General features: G+C 59.3%; 1 protein-coding gene across 5 annotated transcripts in view; it reads right to left on the bottom strand.

The window, feature by feature from the left end:
• Positions 1–10,885, bottom strand: part of MINK1 (misshapen like kinase 1) — a 60,225-nt gene that overhangs the window by 7,160 nt on the left and 42,180 nt on the right. For all 5 annotated transcript variants that reach the window (XM_045293499.1, XM_045293498.1, XM_030886480.2 and 2 more), the window contains exons 2-13: positions 8,372–8,437; positions 6,847–6,903; positions 6,632–6,757; positions 4,860–4,970; positions 4,388–4,478; positions 3,866–3,996; positions 3,602–3,656; positions 3,407–3,485; positions 2,996–3,171; positions 2,500–2,569; positions 1,955–2,165; positions 380–499 (exon numbers count right to left, since the gene is read on the bottom strand). In XM_045293499.1, the coding sequence (XP_045149434.1) occupies positions 380–499; positions 1,955–2,165; positions 2,500–2,569; positions 2,996–3,171; positions 3,407–3,485; positions 3,602–3,656; positions 3,866–3,996; positions 4,388–4,478; positions 4,860–4,970; positions 6,632–6,757; positions 6,847–6,903; positions 8,372–8,437 (1,293 nt within the window). The remainder of the gene's footprint in view (positions 1–379; positions 500–1,954; positions 2,166–2,499; positions 2,570–2,995; positions 3,172–3,406; positions 3,486–3,601; positions 3,657–3,865; positions 3,997–4,387; positions 4,479–4,859; positions 4,971–6,631; positions 6,758–6,846; positions 6,904–8,371; positions 8,438–10,885) is intronic.

Genomic DNA, 10,885 nt, shown 5'->3' with positions numbered 1-10,885 from the left:
GGCGGAGGACAGGGGAAGAAGAAGAGGCAGAGGAGGAGGGGCGGCGGCGAAGAAGAAGTCGGAGGAAGAGGGGGGTCAGCATGGTGGGGGTTCAGGTCCCGAGATGGGAGGAGCAGTTGGAGGAGCCACGAGGGCAGTGTGGGAAGAGTGGGATGGGGTCCAGAGATGGGAATGAAGGCACGGAGACAGGAGGAGGGCGGGGAGCCAGGGTCAGGGGTTGAAGGGTGGGAGAAAACAGAGAGAAAGAGTGAAGCTGGAAAAGACGGGAATCCAGGGGCGGGAAAGAGAAGGGAAGGGGTGCTGGGGAGCAGGGGAGGCAGGCAGCAGGAGCTGGGTGTGTGTGTGTGTGTGTGCTGCGTGTGCTGGGAGGGGCGTGTACCTGCTCACGCTCAGCCTGCCGCCTCTCCTCCTCCCGCCGCAGGGCCTGCATGTCCTCCAGCCGCCGCTGCTGCTGCTCCTTCTCCTGCAGCTTCCGCTGCTCCCGCTCCCGCCGCTGTTGCTGTGGGGGACAGCAGTGGCGGCTGAAGGGATTGGCCCAGAGCCCGGGGCAGGCCGGCTCGTCCCCCACGGGCACAGAGGGCAAGTCTCCCTTCTCGCTGAAGGTGCCATCCCTGGGTGGCACACAGTTTGGGGCTCAGCTGCCAGCGAGAAGGTTGGTGAATTCAGTCCACCCAAAGGTGCCTATGAACTTAAAGGTGATCAATGAACTTTTTTAAAAAGTCCACTGCAGACCCTCTGAAACAGTTCCATTGCGGTCATCAGACTCGGTTTCACAGCAGCTGTCTACTTGTTTTTTAAGGTTAGCAAAGGGTTTGGAACCAAAAGACCGGGCTGTGATTACAGCCTTTGGCCACAAGAGGGAGCCATGTGAGCGTGCCCAGAAAAGCGATCTTCCTCTGACCACAAGGTTATAGCCCAAACTCACTGCGGACTCACAGGGACACTTGAGGGCAGCGTAGTTTCTCAGTTTCTCAGACCCTAACCCTGAGAAACCGTCAGTTTCTCAGACCCTAACTCTACGGAAATAGAAAGACCCGTTTTGCCACCCCCACCTCCCACGCCCCCTCCCGCACGCAGCGGCTGGTGGTTTCAAATTGCTGAGCTGACTGCTAGCAACCGGATGCATAACCAAAGGTTACAGGGACCTGGAACATTAAGAAACTTACAGCAGGGACTTGGCCCGCTCCTTGGGAAAGAAAAGCAGCCCGGGCTGCCCTTTCACAACCTTTCTGACCAGAGTCCACCCCAAACAAAACAAAGCAAAGCCAGGCGGGGCAGGCGCCCAACGGCCGTGACGCGTGTGGACGTCACTGCGCCTGTTTCTACAATGAAGGGTCCCACGGGCCCTCTCTAAGGCGTGATTTTGTGACCCTTCCCTCCAGAAGCGAAAATGACATTTGTTTACTTTCGAGGCGTTATTTAAAATTAACAGTATTAATTTAAAAGAGCCCTGGAGGCACTGTGGGTTAGGCATGGGGCTTTTACCCAACCGTAGGGTTGGCAGTTTAAACCCGGCAGCCGTTGTGCAGGAAAAACGCGAGGCTGTCTGCTCCTATCAGGACTGCAGGGAAGCCAGTGCAGGGTTGCAGAGTCAGAATCGACAGCATGGCAGGGGGGTTGGGAATGGATTAAAAACAATTTCCTTCTACCTACTGCAAATTAGTTCAAATTAATTGACAAGACTGCACCGAAAACCAAACTACAGCCAAAATGCCCATAAGTAAAAGGATGTTCTTTTGAAGGAGCGCTGAGATTAGAGCTGAGAGCTAGGTTTGTCCTTGTCAGAAGGGACAGCTTTCAGGAGCAAAGGGCAGGGAGACCATTGCCCTTGGCCTCTGATCATGGAGGAGGGAGCTCCCCCCCATAACCCTGGAAGACCTACTTCCCCTGCTGCCCTGATGGGCGCGGGGCTGGGCCAGGCATGCCAGCCAGGTCTTAGCCCAGGCAGCCTCACCTCCTCGACACGCCTCCGCTCCTCCTTTTGCTCCTCTATGCGCCGTTGCCGCTGGTGCAGGAGGTGCTTGATGTGGGCCTCGGGGTCTCGCTGCTGCTGCTGCTGCAGCTGCTGCTGCTGCTTCAAAGCCTCTGAGTTGCTTTTATTCTCCTGCTGAAGCCGGAGAAATTCCCGGCGCAGCGTCGACTCTCCGGGCACGTTCATGATGGAGCTGGGTTGGGTTGGCACAGGGAGCCTGGGAGTCACAACCTGTGGTCTCTCATGCTCATGGATGGGGAGCCTATCGGAGGCGATGCTTTGTCTGGGCTGACCGGCCTGCCTACCATCACACCTGGTCCTGGACTTGCCTTCTACTCTGTCCAGCCTTGGGCCCTGTCCTCCTCTCATATCCCAGGCCCCTGCCTTTGGCCTGGTGTCATCCATCACCTCCCGCCTCCTAGTTCATTCGCTCCTTCCATTTAAATGGGTCTTGGCCTTGCTCTTGCCTCAGATGGAGGAGCCCCTAACGCAGTGAATATTGCATTAGGAATGACCCTCCAGCCCACCTTGGCTCTCCATCCTCTCCATGGCTGTCATCCTCCTCCTCGCTGCCGCTGTACTCGTACTCCGTCTCCTCTGCAGGGGGAGACCACGGCTGTTTCTTCAGCCAGCACCCCAGACCCCACCCAGGGCCGGGGAGACCTCCTCGGCTGGGGATAACCAGCAAGGTCTGTCGGGGTGACCCCACACCAGTGCCCACTGGGGGCTCCACCCGCCTCCTTTTAGTAGTGGGGTGGCAGGGGTCCCAAGGCTGGGCCTGCACAGAGGCTGGTAGGGACTGGAGCCCACAGCAGGGTGTGGGTGCAGACGCCCCTAGGCCTCCGCCCCCGAGAAGTTTCTTTCTGCAGAAGTGGAAAGGGCGATTCTGATTTGGAGAGCTGAGCGGAAGTGGGTGAAAACAGAGGAAAGGCGCTCTGGGCGCAGCAGTTGGGAACCGGGGGAGCAGGGGGCTGGCAAGAGACTTCAGGGGTGCAGGCCTGCCACCACGCCCTGCCCACTGACCCTTCTCGCCTCGCTTCTTCCGGGATCGGTCAATGTGGTCCTTGAGCTGGATGCGGACCTGCCGCTCGGTGGGCTGGTCCCGGATGAAGGGGAACTTAAGCAGCTGCTCGGTGGGCGGGCGACTGAGGTAAGTCTTGATGAGACACGTGTCAATGAAGTCGATGAACTTCTTAGACCTGGAAACGGTGCTGGCTCAGACCGCGAGCAGCCCCACAGGGAGAGTCTGCACCTTTCACCTGGTAGCCCTCTGACGACCCGCCCCATCCTATCAAGAGACCCCTTCGCCACGTGCCAACACCAGCCGGACCACAGGCCTGCGGCCACAGTGCCACCTCCCCGCTGGGGCAAACCCACGTCTGAGCTCAGGAGGCCGGGTGGTGCTCTGCAGGGCCCTTTGTACCAGTGACCCACCATTTCTTGGACTTGAGTCTGGGCGGAGGGTTCCGAGGGATGAGGAAGAGGGCTCGCATTGGGTGCATGTCACACAGAGCTAGGGGACAGAGAGACCCTGTCAGCTCCTCTGGCCATGCCGGGCGCCTGGAGGGGCCTTCTCAACCGGACCTGGCAACCCGCCAACCCTCAGAGCCTCGGCCCCTCAGCACTTACGGGGGGCTCCCTCTGCCATCTCTATGGCTGTGATTCCGAGAGACCAAATGTCACTCTGTGGAGAGGAGAGAAGCCGGGACAGGGGACACTTCCTGAGGACGGCTCAGGCACTCATCCACCCACCAACTCTTCAACACTGTTTCCTGGCCCAGGGCTATGCCATCGCTCCTTCACTTTGTGTCCCCCCACCCCGTTCAGTCTACCCATAGGTCCAGCTTACTTCCTGCCTGGGCTGCCCCATGCCCCCAGCTTTCCGCTTCGTACCCTGTAATCGTAGGTGGCGTCGGGGTTCTCGTCACAAGCGATGACCTCCGGCGCCATCCAATAAGGGGTCCCGATGAACGTGTTCCGTCGGCCCACGGTGCGGTCCAGCTGAGCACTCACCCCAAAGTCCACTGCGAAGACAGGGGACTCAGGCCAACAGCCCTGCCTGGGACTGCTGAACGCAGCTGCTACCATGTCCAGCTGTTGGTGTGGCCCTGCCTGGGCCCTCTCCCACCCCACCAGCATCTTGCAGAGCCTGGTCTGGTCCTCCTGGGTCTCAGGAGATGCAGGCTGACAGGACCAAGGGCCGGCATCCCAGGCAGGTGTGGTCACAACAGCCCAACTCCCCAAAGGCACCTGCATCGCATGAATACCCAATAGGTAGTGGGCAAGCTTCCCAGTGCTTTTTAGCAGGAGGCCAGGCGGCCCAGGGGAGGAGCTGGCCTGGCACACAGTGTGGCCTGGGTGCCACCAAGGGCAGCGAGGGGGAAGGGAAGCCCTGTCCCGGAGGAAATCGCACACCTAGTTTGACTTCAGCATTCTCGGTCAGCAGCACGTTCTGCCCCTTGATGTCTCGATGAATCACCTTGTGGGCATGGAGATGGGCCAGACCCTGGGACAGGAGAGTACGTAGGATTAGCCTTGGTGTAGGAGGGGTGGGGAGGGGCGAGGGCTGGAGGTGGCTCAGGGGAGCAGGAGGAGGCACAGGCCTGGCCACCTCGGGCTGGGTTGAGAGAGCAGACCCAGGGGCCTGCTCACAGGCCAAGCCTTCCTGGGGCGCTTCCTCAGAGGGGGGATGCCCTGTGGGCGCCCAGGAGCTGCAAGGCTCCAGAGAGGAATGGCAGGGTTTGGAGACGAGAGGCTTGTCCGAGTTCCCCAAGGCCTGGGACCCTCCTTCCTGCCTTTCTGGTCAGGCCAGCTACTCCCCAGAGAGGGCTCAGTCCCACGCGCTCCGCGGGCTGGGGAGGGTCCTGGCCAGGCTGCGGGGGCTCACCCTGAGAATCTCCCGGCAGATGTAGGCAATGCAGTCCTCCTTTAGCGCATTCCCCTTCGTGTTCTTCACCAGGTCAGTCACCGAGCCTGCCCCGCAGAACTCCATCACCAGCTGGGGGGCGGGGGAGAGGGGGCACAACCATCAGTCTTGGCCTTGCCCTGCCTGTCGGAGGCCTTGGGGATAGAAGTGACACGGAGCGGCGAGCTCAAGAGAGCCAGGAGAGGGGATGCCGGCCCGGCCAGATGGACGGGCAGGACGAGGCTGGGGAAAGCAGTCTGGGTCTCGAGTAGGACCCGGAGCCTTGGATTGTAGACATGTCAGGTGCATGCCCTGGGGGTCAGGGAGCCAACACTTTTAGCAGATTCTCTGCCCCAGCGCCTACAGACTATTGCTCTGAAGCAGGCTGCCTGAAGCCCGGTCTGTACGGCCAGCGAGTGGGCTCAGGATGTTTTCCACATGTCCAATGGTTGGGGGACAGAAGTCAAAAGATGAGTGCTACTTGGTGACATGTGGAATTCAAATTTTGGTCTCCTCATTACAATCTTTTGGGGGACACAGCCATGCTCCTCTCTCCACATGCTGGTGGCGGCGGTGTTCGCAGTCTGAGGGCAGAATCAGGTATTTGCTCCCTGACTTTCACGGCAAAGGGGTGTCAGTCCTAGGTCCAGTGGCAACGAAGGGGCTAAGAAGCTGCCAGTCCCCAGTTCTGCTAGAGAAAAAATCGGGGCATGGGGCCCACCCAGAGAGCTACCGGAGAGAACCTGGGGAGACGCAGGTTCCCCACTGGGAGCCAGAGCCAGGGAGCAGCCAGTGAGACTGTGAGCCCCCACCCTGCACCTGCAGGAAGATCTTACCCAAGACTCAGGCAGAGGTTAAGTGGGAAGCCAGCCCGAGCCACTCGATGGGCAGCCAGTGTGCTGTGCCTGCCCAAGTGACCTCACGAGACACTTTCCACTTGGAGAAAGGCTGGCTGACACAGGTATTTGCATAGGCAGTAGAAGGAATGTGCTATGCCAAGTCCGGACAGCCTCCTGTCTGGGAGCCCAGTGGGTGAAATGAGGACCATGCCAGCCGGATCCAGGAGGGGGCGCCTGCCCCTGACACCTAGCCTCTAGCCTGGATGCTCTCCCTACACACACTGGGCAGGTAGAGCTACTGGAGGTATTCAGGGCACACCCGAGAGGACTGGGTGCCTGGGAGGGCGGGTCCGCGGCTCGCCATCTGTGCCGGACACACGGAGGTTGTTCAGTAAGTGCTTGTAGTCTAGCTGACTGTGGTGGGGAGAACCTGCCACTACCTACCCAACTCCTGCCACACTCTCCTCAGGGCACACCCGGGCGGGCACCTGGCACCACAGCCCAGGCAAGGGAGGAGGATGGCTCCTGGGAAAGCTCTGGGCCAGAAGAGAATTTAGGGGGGCACAAAGAGCCTGTTCGGGATCCGGAAAGAGCAGTCACCCGGAGGGTCGTGTGGTGCACTGACCACAGGATGGCTCTGCTGCTGTCCTGGGCTGTGCTCTTGGGAGGGAACCAGTGGCCTACACCCCCTGGGGCCTCTTCCAGCCCCCCCAGGCTCACCACAAGTTCATAGGTCCCTGCCAGACAGTGTGCGGTATTGGCTAGGGCAGCAGCCCTGTCACCCTAACACGCAGACAAGAGTGCTGTGGGAGGGGGGGCGAGGGGAGGGGGGCTCCTGTGATGGGGAGGGAGGGGTGACAGGAAGAGACTCTGGTCACCAAGGGGAGCAGGGAGGGCAGGGGAGGGCACTCTCACCCAGAGCTGGTCGTCACTCCCTGGGGGGCTCTTCTTGATGAAGGCCCCATAGTAGGTGGCAATGTTGCGGTGGTGAGAGTACTTTTTCAACATGTTGATCTCCTGTTTGATCTCTTCCTCCTCATCCTGGGTGCAGGGGAAGAGGGGCACCCTGAGATGCCCCCGCTCCCCTCTTCAGGGCCCCGACCCAGCTCCCCCGGGGCTCCAAGCCCTACCTCCGTGACATCCATAACCTTGATGGCAGCCAGCTGCCCAGTCTTGACATGCCGACCCTGCCAGACAGAAAGCGGACATGGAGTGGCCAAGTCTACACTCAGCAAGGAGCAGTGTTGAGCGGCTGAGCAGGGAGGGGCTGCACTGTAAAGACCCCTCTCTGGGGCTGGACACCTCGGCTTATGTGTAGGCCCCAGGGGCAGGCAGACGGGACAGAGTTCCTGAGCCACTGTGACTACCTGCAACAGGAAGGGTCCCCTCCCATTAAAAGCATGTGCACTCTTGCTCTGCGACAGCCCCCGTCTTGGACTTTCAGCGATCTGAAGGGCAGGGCAGGAAGAAACGCTCCCTGCTCCCTGCTGAAATGCTGGCTGGGGAAGGCAGCTGGGGAGCCAGGGGCTTTGGCCTCAGCTCTTGCTTTCTGGACCCACCCCCTTTAGACAGGACACCTCCACCATATCCACCCTGCCCCAGGCACGCTGCTGTCATCTGGCAGGAGGGGAATCAAGGCCGAGGGGAGGTTCCTGAGAACTCGGGTCATACACAGGGGCTGACTGGCAGGGCCCACTGCCCTGTCATCAGTCCTAAAGGGGAGAAACAGCCCCTTCCAGAGGGTTCCCCTCCTGCGTCCCCCTCCTCCCTCCACAGGACTCATCTCGGGCTGGGACAGGGCAGCCCAGAGCAGGGTCGGGGCAGCCCCTCATGTATGGACACGGGCGGGCTAGCCTGTGGGTTATCTTCATCCTCAGCAGCCACTCAAGACCCCAAGCCCAGAGGGGCAGTGGGACACAAGCTATAATTTCCATGGCAACTGCCTAAGCAGGGGGGGGGCAGCGGGGGTTGGGTGACTATCTCCAAAGCTCATAGGCCTGGAACAGAAGAGGAAGGCGGTGGTCCTGGTGACCACCCCCGCAATGCAGAGGGGACCTGGGAAAATGCCAGGCGTCTGGCCTAGAGGCAAGGCAACAGGTGAGCAGCATTCGAGGGGCTTTCTCCAGCTCCAGGGCAGCAGCCCCTCCCTGCTGCGGGGACACCCCCACACCCACACCGTCCAAGTGTGATCCACGCACAAGCCATGTGAAGGGCGTTGCCATTTCTGTGCAGGACGGGAGCCTCCACAGCAGAAGGTGGGGTTCTGAGGGGGATGGGGGAGCAGGGGGCCCAGGAAAGCCATTTCCCTCTACAGAGGGTCAGCCACACCAACTTTAAGTTCCAGGTCCCTCTGTGATCTTGCCAGGTGCCAAACCCACAGCCTTGGCCCAAGCTCTGACACATCCTCCGATCCCCACCCTGTTCCCTCTCCCATCTCTCGGCTGCACGGCCCACACCCCATCCAGCTCCAGCCCTGTGCTGTGGTGCCAGGCCCAGTTCTGAACATGCCGCTTCCTGCTGCTCCCCTGGGCTGCCCTTCCCAGAATCCCCAGCTCCTTTAGCTGCCAAAACCACCCCCTGCAAATCTCCAGACCTGTGGTCGCTCCATTCCTCGAAAGGATGCAAATGGGGTGGAAGCCACACCTCACATCTTACCTTGTACACCTGTCCGTAGGTTCCATTGCCGACCACCTCCACCAGCTCAAAGATGCCAGCAGGGTCCTGGCGGGTAAAGGAAGGGAGACACAACAGGAGGGGTCAGGCCTGTCCAAGAGGGTGGGTGGAGCAAGAGGCCTTCAGTCAGGACAGTGAGTGAGCACCCTGGATTTCTTGAGGGCTCACAGGAGGAAACCTGGCCAAACAGTGCCCTTCCCTGAGGTACAGGGCACGCGTTTGATGAGGTAAGTCCGCAGGAGGGGAGAGAAAACAGAAGTCCGGGCCCAGTCAGCTTTGCAGAGTCATGGTCCCTGTTTCAGGCCCATGATGAGCTCTGTGAGTCTGAGCCCGCATCTATACAAGGGGACGGCAGAGGACACCTGGCCTCTAGGGCTGCCGTAAACGTGAGGGAATGCCCTTAAAATGCTAAGACAATGCCTGGTCCCGAGCATGAGCTCGCTCAAGGTTCATGATCATCACGCTCGCGTTACGGTTTCTGTTTCTGTTTTTTTGAAACCGGGGTAAGGAGATCGAGTGAGGAGCAGGGCTTAGAAAGGCACCTCCCGTGGGTCTTTCTCCCCTCCGAGGAGCAGGTGAGCGGGAAAAGGGTCACAAGAGGGGCAGGCTGGGATGAGAGAACAGCTCGTTCCTACTTCCCTGAGCCAAGCAGTGCCAGGAGGAGAAGGCTCGAAGGGCCTGAACAAAGCCTCCACAGAGACTCATCCTCCTGCTGGGCCAAGAGCAGGCAGGCTGGCCCTGGGGCAACACAGCTGCTGCCGGGAGGCCACCCACACCCTCCTGGCAGAACCTTTTCTTGAGAGAGAGAGAGAGAGAGAGAGAGAGAGAGAGAGAGAGAAGCGGGGCAGTGGAGCTGCAAGCCAACGTGCACTGGGCACGGCTCCTACCACTCCTGTACATCCGCTCTCATCTCACAGGGCAGGACTGGACGGAGAGAGGAGACAGGAAGTGAGGTGAACTCTCTGGTATCACTGGGGCCCGGTGCTGTAAGTCCTAGACATGCATCATCTGAAACGCTTTCCCCCGATTCTGAAAGCCAACGTAGTGTTTCTGGAAACAAAGCGCACAGGCCTTTACCCACTGGAGCGGGTAGGGAGATGACCCGGGTATGCTGTGATTGGGAGACACCAGCCAGAGGCTTTTTAAGAACACCCTGGCTGTCCCGTCTTTGTCCAGTTTCCCGGAGCAGGGATGAGAAGCCAGGAAATGGTCTGAGAGCTCCGGGCACTCCCCATCAGAGCCTGGGTCTCAGACCATGAAGGAGACGGGCCGAGTCCTCTCCTCCTCACGCACCAGGGCGGACACACGGCAGTCTCAAAGAATATTCCAGGTCCCGGCTGGAATCCTCAGAGGGTCTGCTCCGAGGAAGATGGAACAGGGCTCCCCACAAGAGCACTGACAGGGACAAGGCTGGACAGACCAAGAGCTGCTTGACGCATGTCCAACTGCTTAGCTTCAGCTGGCACTGCCAGAGAGCTTCAACCGGTCTGAATACCAGGGAATACCAGGGAGGTGCTGTAGCTGCAGGCGGGCAGACGAGTGGTTTATGGGAACCCGAGCCTTACTCAACCTCGTCTGCCTGCGTGTCTACACTTGTGTGCTCAGCACGGTCCCCTCAAGGAAGAACTCATCGATCTGGGGCCTCTAACGCTGGCTACTGACACGTCTATCTTGGGTGTCTGATTCTTAGTTCTTCCTCAGATGGAGGCAGGCAAGAAAAAGGCAATGTGTTCATGATTTCTTTCTTTTTTTTTTTTTCTCCATGATTTCTTGGAAGCAGAAAAACACCCGGGCCTTTCAGGAGTCAGAATGACCCACCTCTACCACTAACCCAGCACAAACCGAGAACCAAGCTCACGGCCTCACAGGCCCCTGTGGACAGAGCAGAGCTGCCCCGTGGGTTTCCGGCACGGCAAGACTGAACAGAAAGCCTTGTTTCTCCTGCGGGGCCGATAGGGGTTCGAGCTGCTGACCCATGCGTAACTCACTACGCCACTCGTGCTCCGTGAAGCTGGCCCAAGTCAACTCAATTCTGTGATGTCAACTCCTTCCCACACGGAGACGCCGAGGGGAAAAAGAACCATCTCTGAGGTCAGACATAAGCCAGCTTCCTCTTCTGGAAGATAAGCCGAACCACTGACTTGAGGGGGCTACTCTGAGAATTCCTCAGAGAGCGAGCAAGCGAGCGTGTGCTGTCAGGGCGCCCTGGCGGGGCTGTCAATGAAGGGGTAGACTGCGAACTGCTAAGTCATTGGTTCAAACCCAGAGGCCTCTCTCAGGAAGAAAGACGGAGCTGCCTGCTCCCTTCAAGATTTACAGCCTAAGAAACCCCACATAAGGCCACGATGCGTCAAAACTAACTGCTTGGCAGTGGTCTTCTGTTGTCTTTGTTTTTAACATTCTGCACAGAAGAACCTGTCAGGGTTCACTTCTGGCCACCTCCTTCCTTGTCCACATCACAATCACCTGTCTGTCTTTTCTCTCGCTCTCCATTCC

This window comes from Echinops telfairi, unplaced genomic scaffold (genome assembly GCF_000313985.2).
Source record: "Echinops telfairi isolate 266 unplaced genomic scaffold, ASM31398v2 ScPeMD7_2010;HRSCAF=2546, whole genome shotgun sequence".
Taxonomy (NCBI): domain Eukaryota; kingdom Metazoa; phylum Chordata; class Mammalia; order Afrosoricida; family Tenrecidae; genus Echinops; species Echinops telfairi.
The sequence above is the reverse complement of the archived record's forward strand: the minus strand, read 5'-3'. Positions and strand labels throughout refer to the sequence as shown.